General features: G+C 54.6%; 1 protein-coding gene and 1 long non-coding RNA gene across 5 annotated transcripts in view; one reads left to right on the top strand and one right to left on the bottom strand.

Annotated features, from left to right (window-relative positions):
• Positions 1-2,268: 2,268 nt before the first annotated feature.
• Positions 2,269-17,418, top strand: part of NECTIN2 (nectin cell adhesion molecule 2) — a 43,552-nt gene continuing 28,402 nt past the window's right edge. For 3 of the 4 annotated variants that reach the window (XR_013408650.1, XM_077976402.1, XM_028838459.2), the window contains exon 1: positions 2,269-2,591. Coding sequence is in view for 3 of the 4 variants with exons in the window: in XM_077976402.1 (XP_077832528.1) it covers positions 2,504-2,591 (88 nt within the window). In the remaining variant the exon portion in view is untranslated. 4 annotated transcript variants of the gene reach the window in all.
• Positions 5,830-15,768, bottom strand: LOC144337180 (uncharacterized). The gene is made up of 4 exons (XR_013409913.1): positions 15,367-15,768; positions 11,638-11,956; positions 6,948-8,126; positions 5,830-6,642 (listed from the first exon to the last, which is right to left on the bottom strand). It is a non-coding gene; the product is annotated as an uncharacterized LOC144337180 (long non-coding RNA).

Here is a 17,418-nt window from a genome sequence, read left to right on the forward strand (position 1 = left end):
GTCACCCACGGCGCCCTGCCTTGGCTCTGCCATTTTGTAACTCAGTGAGTCACTTCATCTCTCTGCTTCAGTTTCCTATTGCCCAGGGCGCTGCATTGCTTATATGAGACAATATTCGCAGTGCACTTAGATCAGTGCTTGGCACATGGTAAACACTGACTACATGTATTAATAGTATCAAAGCGGGTGGATCACGAGGTCAGAAGTTTGAGACCAGCCTGACCAACATGGTGAAACCCTGTCTCTACTAAAAATACAAAAATTAGCCGGGCGTGGTGGCGCGCGCCTGTAATCTCAGCTGCTCAGGAGGAGGCTGAGGTGGGAGAATCGCTTGAACCCAGGAGGCGAAGGTTGCAGTGAGCCGAGATCGCACCACTGCCCTCCAGCCTGGGCGACAAAGCGAGACTCCGTCTCAAATAAATAAATAAATAAATAAATAAATAAATAAATAGTATCATAACTAAGACTTGAACGCGGAGAGATAACAGCCTCTGATACTTGAAACCTAGTCCTTCTGGGTAGGAAAGCCCAGGTGTGGCAGGTAGAAGGGAGGGCGAGCCCAGGTGGTCCTCTTGCTAGGGCAAGAAGCCCCGAAGCACCTGCCTCCAGCTGAGCAGCTCGGCGCCTACTGGCCTGGAAGGAACTTGGGCCCAGGCTGGAGCTCAGTGGCACCCCCTCCCCCAGGCCTCCCGCTTCCCGCCCTCACCCCGCCCCGCGGCGCGGCCTCAGCAGCTCCCCCTGGGCAGCCCAAAGAATGCGAAGAGGTAGGTGGGGGCAGGGAGGAGGGCGAGCCGCCGGGGAGAGACAAAGGGCCCGAGTCTGAGCGAGAGACACAAAGACGCGAGGAGGCTGGGGAGATAGGGGAAGTGGGACAAGGACGCGGGGAGGGACCAGGTCCGAAGGCCTGACTGGAGCCCAGCCCCACCCAGCTCGGCCGGGCCACCGCAGCGCGGGGGCCGGTCTCTGCTGCCCCCTGGCGGGTGGCTGCGGTGAGAAGGCGGTACGGAGCAGGTGTGGGAGGGGAGGACCAGGGCGCGCAGGGAGGTAAGGAGGGAAGGACGCAGAGAACAGAGCAGGGACGGAGAGATAGCGAGAGAGACTCGCACGCAGAGATAAGAGACGCCGAGAGGGAGACACAGAGACAGAAACAGGGACAGAGAGACACAGATAGAGACAGAGAGAGACACACAGACAGAGACAGAGAAGCACAGAGATAGAGAGGCGCAGAGATAGAGACGGAGAGAGAAACACAAGAGACAGAGAGGCACAGAGACAGTCAAAGGACGGAAAGAGACATAGGGACCAAGTGACCCAGAAACAATGACAGACAGGCCGGTGCGGTGGCTCATGCCTGTAATCCCAGCATCTTGGGAGACCGAGACGGGAGGATCGCTTGAGGCCAGCCTCAGCAACACAGTGAGACCCACCCGCTGTCCCCCGCCCCGTCTCTTTTATTTAAAAAAAGGAAGAGAAAGAAAGAAAGAAGGAAGGAAAGAAAAGAAAGAAAGAGTGACCGATAAAGGAAGACCAGAAAGAGAGCGATACCGAAGCATGAGGACCGAAAGACCCAGAGAGGCAAAAATAAGGGGACAGAGAGGAAGACCCAAAGAGAGGGAGAGACACAAAGACACCTAAGAGAGACAGAGAAATCCAGAAAGAAACGAGTGCAGCGACACCTAGAGTCCAGGGCAAAGATTAGAAACGCACGAGGGTACGGGAGACAGGCTCAGAGCGATGGGCGCGACCTGCGGGGAGGTCGCACAACCAGGACGTGGTGGGGTCAGGACCGTAAGGCCCCACGTGCGTCAGGCAACTGTGGTGAGAGGACCCGGGCAGGCAAGAAAGGGCAAGATTCGAACTGTGGGCAGAACTGAGGCCAGGACGGACTGAGCTAAGAGACCGGGCGAACTAAGGCTAGGGCGAGGGGCGGGGCTGGTGGGGGCGGGGCTTCGCGGGGGCGGAGTCGGCTGGAAGGTCCTAAGGGGGCGTGGCAAGACCTTGGTGAGGCGGCCTGCAGGCTGGGGGCAGGGGGCGGGGCGCGGGACCTACTCCGGAGCAGAGGGGGCGTGGCTAGACCTTAGGGGGCGTGGCTTATCGCTGGGAGCAGACAGAGACAGAATTCTGTGGCAGGGGCGACCTTAGAATCCTGGGGAGGAGCGAGAATGGAATCCCGTGGAGGAACAGGCGTGGAATCCAGGGGGCGGGTCAGAACGCCAGGAGGGGGCGGGGCCGGAGCCGGGGTCGACTCGGCTCGGGGGAGCAGCGGGTAGATCCTGTGACGTCAGCGGGTTCGAACCGCCGGAGCTGAGCGAGGGGCCGGGGGTGCCGAGCCGGGCGGGAGAGCTGGGCCGGGAGAGCAGAACAGGGAGGCTAGAGCGCGGCGGGAACCGGCCCGGAGCCGGAGCCGGAGCCCCACAGGCACCTACTCGCCCGCCCAGCCTATCGGCCCCCACAGAGTGGCCCGCGGGCCTCCGCCCGGGCCCAGTCCCCTCCCGGGCCCTCCATGGCCCGGGCCGTTGCCCTCCTGCCGTCGAGATCGCCGCCGACGCCGCTGCTGTGGCCGCTGCTGCTGCTGCTGCTCCGGAAAACCGGTGAGACGAGCGGACGGCCCCCTGCCCCCGCGCGGACCCCCTCCTCCCTTACCTTCCGAATTGGGGAAGCCGAGCACCTTCCCCGCCCACCCCCGGCTCCCCGAGCCCCCTCTCCCGTGTCCCCTTCCTGGCTGGCCCCCCCGACTCCGACCCCCTACATGTCCGATTCTCTCGAGGAGACTCTGACCCCTCCTCTCTGCATCTCTCTCACCACCACCCCCATCCTTCTTAATCCAACTGCCCATCCTACGCCGGCTTGTCTGTCCCCCTCCCCCTTTCTCGGATTCCCGCGCCGAAAGAGTTAAATCCGAGGAAGGCCTGGCGCCCCCTCCCCACCCCGCGCCGAGCAGTTCACCCCGGATCTGGGTCTCTATCTCCTCTACCCGTCTCAGGAATGTGGGGAATGTTCCCCCCACCTCCCGCAGTAGGGTCTGGAGGAAGAGGCGAGACCACCCCCTCCCCCATTTTTCCTTCTTCTCGGCTTGGGCGTCTGAGGCCCGGAGAGAACTGAGGACAAGGGGACCTGATTCGGGTCCCTTGGAGGGCGAAGGATAAGAGTTCTAGCGACTTAGTGGGAAGGGCCTGAGCTCGGAGCTCCAACCCCAAACCTCAGGGAGTTGGGGGCTCTGACTCCGTGGACTCCAGAAAAATCAGGGGCCAGGGGCTCCGTCTTCTGGGTCCCTGGTAGAATGGAGGCTAGGCGCTACGTCTAACTGGGATATAGGTAAAACTGGGGGCGAGAGAGGATCAAACTTGTAGATTCTGGATTTAATTGTGGGCAGGGGGCTTCGTTTTCTGGGTTCCCGGCAGAACTGGGGGGACAGGAGACTCGATATCGTGAGCTTCAGACTTAATTGTGGGCAGAGGAACGTCTTCTGAGATCCAAATAGAAGTGCGAGCTGCGGTTCCCGTCTCTTGGGCTCCAGATATGATCAAGGGTCGAAGGCTCTGTCTTGAGGCTGGAGTCTCAGTCGCCTGAGTCCCGGATAGAACGGGAGGCCCCGAGTCCCAGAGGCTGCGAGCCCCCTCCCTTTCCCTGTGAATGGTCGGGGGCGACGGAGACGTCGCCGGGGAAGTTTTCCTGGTTTCACTCTCGCCGAGCCAGGGAGGGGCGGGGCGGGCGCTCCTGGCTCCGTGTTCCGGACTCCCGGTTTCGGGACCTTATTTATCTTCTGGTGGCGCCTTTGTCCTCAGAGCCGTAGCAGGAGGTGGACGAGTGGAGCCGCCGCCCTTATTCCCCCCCCGCCCCCCCCCCCCGTCCCTCCCACTGGGATGCCTTGGACCCCCTGGCGTCCTTCCATCCACCCCATTAGGGGAGGAGAGCGGCCCCCCTGGGGAGGGAGGGGCTGGGAGGGAACCCTTGAAAGAGGCACTGGCCCCGCCCCTTGCAGGTGACCCGGCTGTGTATTCCCAGCGACAAACTCTGGGATGCTAGACTTTCCCGAGGGTTTGCGCAGAAAAGAGCTCAGGGGGGGCCGGGCGCGGTGGCTCAAGCCTGTAATCCCAGCACTTTGGGAGGCCGAGACGGGCGGATCACGAGGTCAGGAGATCGAAACCATCCTGGCTAACACGGTGAAACCCCGTCTCTATTAAGAAATACAAAAAACTAGCCGGGCGAGGTGGCGGGCGCCTGTAGTCCCAGCTACTCGGGAGGCTGAGGCAGGAGAATGGTGTGAACCCGGGAGGCGGAGCTTGCAGTGAGCTGAGATCCGGCCACTGCACTCCAGCCTGGGCGACAGAGCGAGACTCCGTCTCAAAAAAAAAAAAAAAAAAAAAAAGAGCTCAGGGGGATCTTGGGGGAACCCCGGCCACCTCTCTGGCCTCATTTGCCCCAGGATGGCTCTCACTGGCCTCCCAGCTTTGACCTAGAGCTGGGGACTCCCCGTCAATCCCTTGCCTCTCCCTTCAGGCAGAAATAGAGAGGTAAGATCAGAACTGGCACCTCTGGGTGAATTCTCCGAACCCACCAGACCCTGAACCTACTGTTGGCTTGGTGCATGATCTCACGGAAGGCTCCAGCTTGCCCTGGGAGACAGGTCCTGTTTCTGTTTCCATCTTACAGATGAGGAAACAGGCTCAGCAAAGGCAAGCTGGCTTCTCAAGGTCTCACAGCAGGTCCCGGGGAAGCCGGGCTCCGGTTCTTCAGAGCCCCTCACTGGGTGGGCTCCAGGAAGTGCCTCTGAGTTTCCATTTCCTCCCTGGTAAAAAAAACTGAGATAACAATCCGTTCCCTGCGGACCATCCGGAAGGCTCCAAGGCCCCACTGATTCCCTGTGAAAGCTCTTAGCACCTGGGGAAGGAGCTATCGACCCTTTTCCTGACCACCCCCCCCATCCTTCGCCTCTGTGGTCTGCTGGCTGGCTGACTGGCACGTGCTCACTCCAAATCTCTCTCTCCCCTCCTCCTCGCTGTTTTCCTTATTCCCTCACTTTCTTTCCCCCTCTTCATCTCTCTTCGTTTCTCACCCTCTCTTTCTCCATCCCTCTCCAAGCTCTTTCTCTCTTCCCCTCCATCTCTCTCTCTCCTCTCCATCCTTCTCTGTATACCTCTCTAGCTGCACTGCCTTCACTGCTTGGCCTCCTCAAGGAATGTGGGTGCACCACCTGGGCCCCCAGCTGGGCCGTCTCCCCTCCCCCAGCTTCCTTCCCTGCCCATCCATGTGTCCATGTCCGCCAGGCAGCCCCATGTAGTGGAGGGGGAGGGGAGCAGAGGGACAGCAGCCTGGCTGTCTCCTCTCATTAGGGAAGGGGGACTGGGCAGAGAAGTGGGGGGGTGGGTATATAGAGAGGCTGGAGCTACAAGGATGGTGACAGAGGCCAGTAGAGGGAAGCGGTCAGACACAGATTTAGGAATGGGGTCAGAGACACATCTAGGAATGGAACCGGAGGATGGAGGGGAGGTGAAATACCATCACAGGATGAGGCGGAAAGACACTGGAATGGGACTGGGACAGAGGAGGGTGGGGGAAGGGAGATAGACATAGATACCAGATGAAGGCAGGGACAACAAAAGGAAAGGGGTTTGGTGACAGGCAGGGAGCCCCAAAGACTCCAGCTGTGGAAGAGCAGAGGTGCCGTGACCCAGGGAGGTCAGTGTACAGGGGGCCTCAAGGCCAGCGATATGTGGGGGCCACAGGGAGTGATGAACACAGGAGGGACAGGGAGCTGGGGACAAGGAGCTGGGCACATGGGCCAGCTCCCCCGCCCCTGCCTGGGATGCTGTTACATTTTTAATGTCCCAGCAATGCTGACAAATGGAGCAGGAAGGGGAGGAGAAGTGGGGGCCCAGCGAGATGGGCCAGGCTGTGAGAAGGTGTGGGGAGACAGGGCACTGGAGACCCCGGAGGCAGGGAGACCCCACGGTCAGAGACAGAAACAGACACTCTTAGAGACGTAGACCAGAAGTCTTGGGAGAGGAGAGCCCCAGGAATCAAGGCAGAGAGCCAGGTTCCAGAGATAGGGAGACCCAGACAGAGAAAGAGACCAGAAATGTCAGACATACAGAGGAAAGAGGAAGAGAGTCACTAAGGGGGACGGGGTATCTTCTTGGGCTAATGAAAATGTTCTATAATTGCTCGAGTGTTGGATGGCCAACTCTGAATATACAAAAGCCACTGAACTGTACACTTTAAATGGGTAGATTGTATAGTATGGGAATAATGTCTTAATAAAGCCATTACAAAGAGACAGAGAATATGAGAGGCACAGAACGGAGACCAGAGACTCTGGGAGACACGGATAAGAGTGACAGAGGCCAGGCACAGTGGCTCATACCAGTAATTCCAGCACTTTGGGAGGCTGACACAGGAGAATCCCTGAACCGAGTTCAAGGCTGCAGTGAGCCCTGATTGCACTACTGCATTCCAGCCTGGGCCACAGAGCAAGATGCTGTCTCAAAAGAGAAAACAGTAACAGAGATCCCAAGAGAGACCCTGGGAATTCGAGACACAGAGGGACAGGGACCCTAAGAACTAGACACAGAGAGAGAGAGAAGAGACCCTGGAAGACACAGATAAGAGACGCTAAGAGACAGCAGGGAGACCATTAAAAGACTTTCAAGGGCCGGGCGCGGTGGCTCAAGCCTGTAATCCCAGCACTTTGGGAGGCCGACACGGGCGGATCACGAGTTCAGGAGATCGAGACCATCCTGGCTAACACGGTGAAACCCCGTCTCTACTAAAATACAAAAAAAAATTAGCCGGGCGAGGTGGCGGGCGCCTGTAGTCCCAGCTACTCGGGAGGCTGAGGCAGGAGAATGGCGTGAACCCGGGAGGCAGAGCTTGCAGTGAGCTGAGATCCGGCCATTGCACTCCAGCCTGGGCAACAGAGCTAGACTCCGTCTCAAAAAAAAAAAGACTTTCAAGAAGCCGGGCACGGTGGCTTGCGCCTGTAATCCCAGCACTCTAGGAAGCCCAGGCAGGTGGATCACTTGAGCTCAGGAGTTCAAGACCAGCCTGGGCAACATGGCGAAATTCTGTCTCTGCAAAAAGTTTAAAAATTAGCCAAAGGTGATGGTGTGCGCCTATAGTCCCAGCTACTTGGAAGGCTGAAGTGGGAGGATCCGCATGAGCCAGGAAGGTTGAAGCTGCAGTGAGCTGAGATCACACCACTGTACTCCACCCTGGGCAACAAAGCAAGATCCTATCTCAAAAAACAAAACAAAACACACAGATTAGAGGCCAGGGGGCAGCTGCAGAAATCCAGGCGCAGACAGCCCTACATCCTGGCTGCTACAGCCGCTGCTCACCCCCCAAACCAGCTCCCGGATTTCCGCTGTGGGGGGTGGGCACTGTGATTAATGCAATTAATTAACTAACAAGGTAGCTGAGGCAGCAGCTGAGGCCAGTACTCAAAGCCTCTGGCCTTCAAGGGTCTGCTCTAGTCCCAACGCGCCTTGCCATAGGAAGGTGGGTCGCTGTGCTTTATAGATCTGTGGGGGAAGCCAGGCCCTGGGGAGCCAGCCACGCAGGAGTCCAAGAGCCCAACTTCTCCTCCCATAGACCCAGGTGTCCAGCCTCAGGCCCCGCCTCCCTCAGACCCAGGAGCCCAGGTCCCAGCCCCTCCTCTCGCAGACCCAGGAGTCCAGGCCCCCATCCCTCCTCCCTCAGACCCAGGAGTCCAGGCCCGCATCCCTCCTCCCTCAGACCCAGGAGTCCAGGCCTGCATCCCTCCTCCCTCAGACCCAGGAGTCCAGGCCCCCAGCCCCTCCTCCCTCCGACCCAGGAGTCCAGGCCCCCATCCCTCCTCCCTCAGACCCAGGAGTCCAGGCCACCATCCCTCCTCCCTCAGACCCAGGAGTCTAGGCCCCAGCCCCTCCTCCCTGAGACCCAGGAGTCCAGGCCACCATCTCTCCTCCCTCAGACCCAGGGGTCCAGCTTCAGTCCCCTCCTCCCTCAGACCCAGGAGTCTAGGCCTCTAGCTCCTCCTCCCTCAGACCCAGGAATCCAGGCGCCCAGCCCCCTCCTTTCTCAGGCCCGGGAGTCCAAGCCCCCAGCCTCTCCTCCAGGGTTCCATAAGTCACTCTGCACCCTCCTCGCTGCCTTGGCCTACCCACCTATGGATCTCGGGGTCTCAAGCTGTGTCTGTCCCCATAGTTCTCCCATGGGCTCACACCACGCCCTGGACAGCCTCCACTCTGCCACCACAGGAAGCCTGTAGGTGCAGTCCACAGGGAGAGGAAGTGTATCTGGGGACCCAGCTCACACCTCATGAAGCTGTCACCAGTCTGGCTTGCCCAGTGACACTGAGGGAGGCTGGTGTTCCCATGGCCACAGTCCCCCAGCTATGGTGCTGGCCATGTCCTGGCCAAGTTCACGGCACAGCCCTTGCCTAGCAGTGTGCTGGACGGTGGGGGCTCACTCCAGGCCGGCCATCCTCCTGGCTGTATCTCCCTTGCCCCCACCTGACACACAGAGCGTCTGGGCAGCGGCCCTCACCCCTGTCCCCCTTACCTCTACAGCCTGTCAGCCTCCAAGTCCCTACCCTCCCAGCTTCTCCCTGTCACCCTCACCGCTGGTCCCGCTCTCCCATTCCAAGTTCTGAGTGTTTCCAGTCTAGCCCTCCTCCATCCCCATAGCCCCTGCCCTGATCGTGGCGCCTCTTCCCCCAGACCCCTGCCCCACTGAGGGCTCTTTCTCTTTTTTTTTTTTTTCTTTGAGACGAGAGTCTCACTCTGTTGCCCAAGCTGGCAAGTGTCTCACTGTCTCACTCTGTCATCCAAGCTGGTACAGTGACACCATCTCAGCTCACTGCAACCTCCGCCTCCCGGGTTCAAGCGATTCTCGTGCCTCAGCCTCCCAAGTAGTTGGGATTACAGGTTGGTGTCACACTGCCCAGCTAATTTTTGTATTTTTAGTAGAGACGGGCTTTTACTGTGTTGCCCGGGCTGGTCTCCTGAGCTCAGGTGAGCCACTGCACCCGGCCTGTAGGGTTTTTTCTTTCTTTCTTTTTTTTTTTTTTTTTTTTGAGACATGGTAGCGGGCACCTGTAATCCCAGCTACTTAGGAGGCTAAGGCAGGAGACGCAGACAGAGCAACACTCTGTCTCAAAAAAAAAAAAAAAAAGAAAAGAAAAAACACAGAAAAGACTTGGGCTTGTTTCCTGAGGGCTCTGTGCAGAGGAGGGCGTGTTCTGCTGCAGTTTCTAGCGGGATCCCTCTGGCTGTGCATAGGAACAGACCACAAGGACAACTGCAGTCCTCCAGGTGGAAAGTGGCAGTGGATTAGACCAGGGCAGGGACTGGGGAGGCATCAGAGGTGGTCTAAATAGATAAATTTCAAAAAAAGGAGGTGTCAGGGTTTCCTGATAGATTGCTTGTGATCTATCACAAGTCCATTTTGTGTGAGAGAGAAAGAGGTGAAAATGCCTTAAAAATGGACTGTAGGCAGGACGCAGTGGCTCACGCCTGTAATCCAAGCACTTTGGGAAGCCAAGGCAAGAGGAATTGCTTGAGTCCAGGAGTTTGAGAACAGCCTGGGCAACAAACAGTGAAACCCCCTTTCTACAAAATAGATTTTTGTTTAATTAGTCAAGTATGGTGGTGCCCGCCTGTAGTCCCAACTACTCCGAAGGCTGACGTGGGAGGATTGCTTGAGCCCAGGAGGTTGAGGCTGCATGCAGCACGCTCAGATCACACCACTGCACTCCACCCTGAGCAACGGAGTGAGATCCTATCTCAAAAAAAAAAAAAAAAAAAGGACTGTTAACCCCACAGGGCCTGAACTATCCTGTTCATTCATTTGGAATTAGAAACTCAGAATGGGGAACTTACAGCAATAGGTTTTTTTTTTTTTTTTGATACAGAATCTCGCTCTGTCGCCTAGGCTGGAGTACAGTGGCGCGATCTCGGCTCACTGCAAGCTCTGCCTCCCAGGTTCACACCATTCTCCTGCCTCAGCCTCCCGAGTAGCTGGGACTATAGGTGCCCGCCACCTTGCCCAGCTAATTTTTGTATTTTTAATAGAGATGGGATTGCACCGTGTTAGCCCTCCTGACCTTGTGATCCGCCCGCCTCGACCTCCCAAAGTGCTGGGATTACAGGCATGAGTCACCGCGCCTGGCCCTTTTTTTTTTTTTTTTTTTTTTTTGAGACAGAATCTCCCTCTGTCCCCCAGGCTGGAGTGCAGTGCTATAATCTCAGCTCAATACAGCCTCTGCCTGCTAGGTTCAAGTGATTCTCCTGCCTCAGCCTCCCGAATAGCTGGGATTACGGGGACCCGCCACCATGCCCGGCTAAGTTTTGTATTTTTAGTAGATTTTTTGTATTTTAGTTTCACCATGTTGGTCAGGCTGTTCTCAAACTCCTGACCTCAGGTGATCTGCCTGCCTGGGCCTCCCAAAGTGCTGGGATTACAGGCGTGAGCCATTGCACCTGGCAGCAATGGGATTTTAGAGCTTGGTTCATTCATTCATTCAGCAAATATTGAACATCTACTAGGTACCAATCTCTCTTGTAGATGCTGAGGGTACAGGTGTGAGCAAAACAGACAGAAGATCCCTGCCCTCATGGCACTGGCAGTCGGTTTCCAGGAGGATGTGACATATCTAGTGTGTGAGATGGTGAGAAGCACTATGCAGACAGAAAACATAAAAGGGCGAAAGGGCGGAAGAGCAGCCAGCCAGGGAGGGGAGAGGAGGTGGCAGCTGAGGTGGAGTATCTGGGGGTAAAAGAACCCTCCGAGGAGTGTGCCCCACAAGAAGTTAAAAGTGGTGGGTTTGTTTGAGACAGGGTCCTCACTCTGTCACCCAGGCTGGAGTGCAGTGGCCCATTCTCGGCTCACAGCAACCTCCACCTCCTGAGTTCAAACGACTCTCCCTAAAATAGCTGGAATTACAGGCATGCAGCTAATTTTTGTATATTTAATAGAGACAGGGTTTCACCATGTCGGCCAGGCTGGTCTCGAACTCCTGGCCTCAAGTGATCCACCCACCTTGATTTCCCAAAGTTCTGGGATTACAGGCATGAGCCATCGCCCCCAGCCTAAAGTGGTTTTTTTGTTTTAATCCTCCAAAGCCAGTAGTGCTCAGATGCCATTCATTCACTTGGCAGTGTTTATTGAGCACCTACTATATGCTAGGCCCTGTTGTAGGTGCTGGGGATACAGTAGGGGATAACACAGACAAACCTCGGGGCTGGAGAGGGCAGACCCTCTAGCACCCAGGATCTGTTTGTTGAGTAACTATTAGTTTTTTGGATTTGACCTATAAGATGTGAAAGAATGGCCAGATTCTTCCAGGTTCTGCCTTTTCCTGATCCCTCCCTCTCTCCCTACTACCAAATCCCTTCCATTTTAAAATTTTAAATCCTGGTGAGGCACAGTGGCTCACGCCTGTAATCCCAGCACTTTCGGAGGCTAAAGTGGGCGGATCACCTGAGGTCAGGAGTTCAAGGCCAGCCTGGCCAAGATGGTGAAACCCCGTCTCTACTCAAAATACAAAAATTAACCGAGTGTGGTGACACACACCTGTAATCCCAGCTACTCAGGAGGTTGAGGCAGAATTGCTTGAACCCGGGAGGCGGAGGTTGCAGTGAGCCAAGATGGCGCCACTGCACTCTGGCCTGGGTGATACAGCGAGAAAGACTCTGTCTCAAAAAAATAAATCCTAAGACCTGTTATCTTCCTCCCCAACGCTCAGTCTCAGTCTTAACCTCTTGTTCTTTTCACTGCCACCTTTTTTGTGTCATTTTGCTGTCTGGTCATCTATTTCTGCTCAGCCCACCACCTTCCCCTCAGACCTCTTTGGAAGAAGCAAAGTCATTCTCCATTTGAAGAACCCTCAACGGCTCCCACTTACCGCAAAGAGGAAGCTAACCTCCTAGGCCCCAGCCTACTTTGCTGTCTCTGCAGTTCACACAGGCCCAAATGGCTTTCCTTGACCCTCATTGAGTGGCCTTCCCTGCTTGCCCAACTAGGAAGGGGCCAGAGCCCTTAACAACCCTGATTCCAACCTCAGTGTCTCTGGGGGCCAGGCGGGTGATAAGTCGCAGCACCTGGGTGATAACTCTGCCTCAACCTTCCCGAGTAGCTGGGATTACAGGTGTGTGTCACCACACCCGGTTAATTTTTGTATTTTGAGTAGAGCCGGAAGGGAGTGCCCTGTGGGAGGGGGGTTGTCCTTCCTCAGCCCCAGTCAGCTGTTGCTCCCAGGAGCCACGTATCCGGACTTCTGTCTGGTGCTTTAGACAGCAATCTCCAGGCCTTTCTGTGTGGGCCGCTACTTCCCATCTGAAATAACACTCTGTGGGCCAAAGCAAACATGCGCCACAGCCAGATCTGGCCTGCAACAGGAGGCTGACCGCCACTGCTCTGCTCACCTGGGCCAAGCCCCGTGAAGATCCCCCATGAGCAAGTCCTTCCATGGAACTGTCACAGGGACCCTGGAGGGAGGCTGAAACATCCCCATTTTATAGATGGAGGAAGTTGGGCTTGGAAACAAGGTTGCCAGCTGGAAAGGGTGTCAGCCTTAAATAATGAGATTCAGAAAATATGATTAAGTACAGAGTTTATTGAAGCCTAAAGCTTGAGGATGGCCACCCGGGAGTGTGGATTCGAGTTGCTCCGAATAAACCCTTTGACTAGCTGTAATTACAAGTGGACTTTTTTCTTTGTGAGACAGGGTCTCACTCTGTCACTCAGTCTGGAGTGCAGTGTGATCATGGCTCACTGCAGCATCAGTTTCTTGGGCTCCCAGCCTTGAGTGATCCTCCTGCCACAGCCTCCCTAGTAGCTGGGACTATAGGCCCTAGCCACCTTGCCCAGCTATTTTTTTTTTTTTTTTGAGATGGAGTCTCGCTCTGTTGCCCAGGCTAGAGTGCAGTGGCACAATCTCTGCTCACTACAACCTCCACCTCCCAGGTTCAAGCGATCCTTCTTCCTCAGCCCCCCAATAGCTGGTGTTACAGGCACGCGCCACCATGCCCGGCTAATGTTTATATTTTTAGTAGAGACGGGATTTCGCCATGTTGGCCAGGCTGGTCTCAAACCCCTGACCTCAGGCAATCTGCCTGCCTCGGCCTCCCAAAGTGCTGGGATTACAGCAGTGAGCCACCACACCCAGTCTGCAAGTGGATTTTTTTTTTTTTTTTTTTTTTTTTTTGAGACGGAGTCTCGCTCTGCCGCCCAGGCTGGAGTGCAGTGGCCGGATCTCAGCTCACTGCAAGCTCCGCCTCCCGGGTTCACGCCATTCTCCTGCCTCAGCCTCCCGAGTAGTTGGGACTACAGGCGCCCGCCACCGCGCCCGGCTAGTTTTTTGTATTTTTTAGTAGAGACGGGGTTTCACTGGGTTAGCCAGGATGGTCTCGATCTCCTGACCTCGTGATCCGCCCGTCTCGGCCTCCCAAAGTGCTGGGATTACAGGCTTGAGCCACCGCGCCCGGCCTGCAAGTGGATTTTTAAGGACCAAAGAAGAGAGAGTTCCTAAATTGTTAACCAAGAATTTACATTAAAATAGGATAAGGTATCTGCAGGTCTGGATCTGAAAAAAAGATAACAGGAGGTATTGATTGGCTATTGTATCACAAATTCCAGGAACAAGAAGCTAATGGGGAGGGCAGCTGGGCAGGAACCACTGCCCCGGGCATGGGTGGAGGAGGTGTGTGACCAAAGTCCCCTATTCCCTGTACAGTCTCCCTGGGCCTGATACATTTCGCATAGTTCAGACTGATCTGAGCTATTTTTCTTTTCTCAAGGTGGGTGGGGGTGGCCCCTCTGGACTGGAAAAGCCTCATTTTTCCCCCAAGTGACCCACCTGAGTTTGAGTTGTGGGACTTGTGTGGAGATGATGTATTTATGTCACACTTCGGTCTTTGCTGATGGCTTTTTCTTTTTTAATTATCTTTTTTTTAATGTAAATTTTTTCTTTTAAGGTAGGCAGGGTCTCATTCTATCGCCCACGCTGGAGTGCAGTGGTGAGGTCTCTGGGTTCAAGCGATTCCCCTTCCTCAGCCTCCCAAGTAGCTGGGAATATAGGGGCCCACCACCACGTCCAGCTAATTTTTGTATTTTTGGTATAGACGGGGGTTCACCATGTTGGCCAGGCTGGTCTTGAACTCCTGCCCTCAGGTGATCCTCCTGCCTCAGCCTCCCAAAGTGCTGGTATTACAGGCGTGAGCCACCACGCCCAGCCTTTTGAGTTTCTTTGAGACAGAGTCTAACTCTGTTGCCCGGGCTGGAGTGCAGTGGCATGATCTCAGCTCACTGCAACCTCCACCTCCCGGGTTCAAGCGATTCTCCCACCTTAGCCTCCTGAGTAGCTGGGATTACAGGTGCCTGCCACCACGTCCAGCTAATTTTTGTATTTTTGGTATAGACGGGGCTTCACCATGTTGGCCAGGCTGGTCTCGAACTCCTGGCCCCAAGTGAGCCTCCTGCCTCGGCCTCCCAAAGTGCTGGGATTACAGGTGTGAGCCACCGCACCTGGCCTTATTTTATTTTTAATTTCCTTTCTCGTATTGCTATAATTCACTGATGACTTCTTACCCAAAGATCCTCGGCCTATCCCCACCCAAGGGGACTGCCTTCCACCAGCGACCGCTCATTAGGGTTACTCATTAGGGTTGTCTTCCCTGGGGTTCCTGTGTGTGTGACGCCAGGGCCTTTTCACCGCCTCCATGGCCCATCTCCCTCAGACAGAGCTGGGCAGTGGCGCTGGCCCTCGAAATGAGTCTTGTGCCCTGGGCTTTTCCTGGCCTGGAGGCTGAGTGCCAAGGCCACCTGTAATTAAACTGAGCTCCCTATGTTTACTCAGCAAGCACTGACCTCTCATTTCCTGGGGCTCTATGCTGAGTGTTCCACAGCTATTCTTTAATCTTTATAACAGCCCTTGGGACGCAGGCACTATTATTAACCTCATTTTACAGCTGTGGAAACTGAGGCACAGAGACGTTAAGTGACCTGCACAAGATCGCAGAGCCAGGATTCAAACCCATGAACTGTGGGCCACTCAGTCGCCATGCTGTACCGCCGTGCAGAGCAGAGGAAGATTTGTTCTTGTTCTCGTTTATATTAAAAGTGAGAAAACATGGGCCACGCGCAGTGGCTCACGCCTGTAATCCCAGCACTTTGGGAGGCTGAGGCAGATGGATCACCTGAGGTCAGGAGTTTGAGAGCAGCCTGACCAACATGGTGAAATCTGGTCTCCACTAAAAATACAAAGATTAGCCAGACATGGTAGCTCGCACCTGTAATCCCAGCTACTCAGGAGGCTGAGGCAGGAGAATCGCTTGAACCCAAGAGGCGGAGGTTGCAGTGAGCTGAGATCGGGCCAACCTAGGCAACAGAGCAAGACTCCATCTCCAGAAAAATAAAAAGGTGACAAGAAACACTTAGGATGGCTGAGAAATGAAAGGACAGGGTGAGAATTGCAAACATGCGTCCACATAAAAACTTGAACTCGTGGCCGGGCGCGGTGACTCACGCCTGTAATCCCAGCACTTTGCGAGGCCGAGGCGGGCGGATCACAAGGTCAGGAAATAGAGCCCATCCTGGCTAACCGGGTGAAACCCCGTCTCTACTAAAAATACAAAAACTTAGCCGGGCATGGTGGCCAGCACCTGAGGCAGGAGAATGGCGCGAACCCGGGAGGCAGAGCTTGCAGTGAGCCTAGATGGCGCCACTGCACTCCAGCCTGGGAGACAGAGCTAGACTCCCGTCTCAAAAAAGAAAAAAAAAAAAAAAAAATTGGCCGGGCGCGGTGGCTCAAGCCTGTAATCCCAGCACTTTGGGATGCCGAGACGGGCGGATCACGAGGTCCGGAGATCGAGACCATCTTGGCTAATACGTTGAAACCCCGTCTCTACTAAAAAATACAAAAAACTAGCCGGGCGAGGTGGCGGGCGCCTGTAGTCCCAGCTACTCGGGAGGCTGAGGCAGGAGAATGGCGTAAACCCAGCAGGCGGAGCTTGCTCAGCTCACTGCACTCCAGCCTGGGCGACAGAGCAAGACTCCGTCTACAAAAATAAATAAATAAATAAAACTTGAACTCGCATGATCCCAGTAGCTTTATTCATCAGAACCAAAAAGTCGAAGCAACCTAAATGCCCATCAGCGGCTGAATAGATAAACAAAATGTGGTCCATCCCTGCAGTGGAATATTATTGAGCCTTAAAGAAGAGTGAAGCACCAACACGTGTTACAGATGGATGAACCTGGAAAACAGGATGCCAAGTGAAAGAAGCCAGACACAAAGGCTGCATAGTCTGTTACATGAAATGTCCAGAACAGGCACATCTACAGAGACAGAAAGTCAATTCGTGGCTGGGGGAATGGGAAGTGACTGCTTAATGGGTAAAGGGGTTACTTATGGGAATTATAAAAATGCCCAGGCCAGGTGCAGTGGCTCATGCTCATAATCCTAACAATTTGGGAGGCTGAGGCAGGTGGATCGCTTGAGCTCAGGAGTTTAAGACCAGCCTAAGCAATATGGTGAATCCTCATCTCTACAAAAAATACAAAATTAGCCAGGTTTTGTGGCTCGCACCTGTAGTCTCAGCTGCTTGGGGGGCTGAGGTGGGGGGATCACTTCAGCTCCAGAGACAGAGTTTGCAGTGAGCAGAAATCGCACCATTGCCCGCCAGCCTGGACAGAGTGAGATCCTGTCTCAAAAAATCATACCCTAAAACTGATTATAGTAACAGATGTAAAACTCCAAATATACTTAAAGCCACTGAATTGTACTGTATTTTTTTTATTTAAAAAATTATATCTTTTTTTCTTTTTTTGAGACAGAGTCTCCCTTTGTCACCCAAGCTGGAGTGCAGTGGCGCAATCTCGGCTCAGTGCAACCTCCGCCTCCTGGGTTCAAGTGAACACATCTGGCTAATTTTTATATTTTTAGTAGAGACAGGGTTTCACCATGTTGGCCAGGCTTGTCTTGAACTCCTGACCTCAAGTGTCCCACCCGCTTCGGTCTCCCAAAGTGCTGGAATTACAGATGTGAACCACTGCACCCAGCCTTAATTGTATACTTTAAATGGGTGAATTGTGTAGTGTAAGAAAAAAAAAAAAACCTATGTAAAAAATGAGCAAAGGACCTGAAGAGACATTTTTCTAAAGAAGACATACAGGCAGCCAACAAACATATGAAAAAATGCTCAACATCACTAATCATCAGAGAAATGCAAATTTAAACTACAATGAGGTGCCATCTCACCCCAGTCAGAATGTCTGTTACTAAAAAGTCTAAAAACAACAGATGCTGGCGAGGATTCGGAGTAAAGGGACCACTTACCCACTGTTGATGGGAATGTAAATTAGTACAGCCTGTATGGAAAACAGCATGGAGATTTCTCAAAGAACTAAAAATAGAACTACCATTCGGTCCAGGATTCC

This window comes from Macaca mulatta, chromosome 19 (genome assembly GCF_049350105.2).
Source record: "Macaca mulatta isolate MMU2019108-1 chromosome 19, T2T-MMU8v2.0, whole genome shotgun sequence".
In the NCBI taxonomy this organism is placed as follows: Eukaryota; Metazoa; Chordata; class Mammalia; order Primates; family Cercopithecidae; genus Macaca; species Macaca mulatta.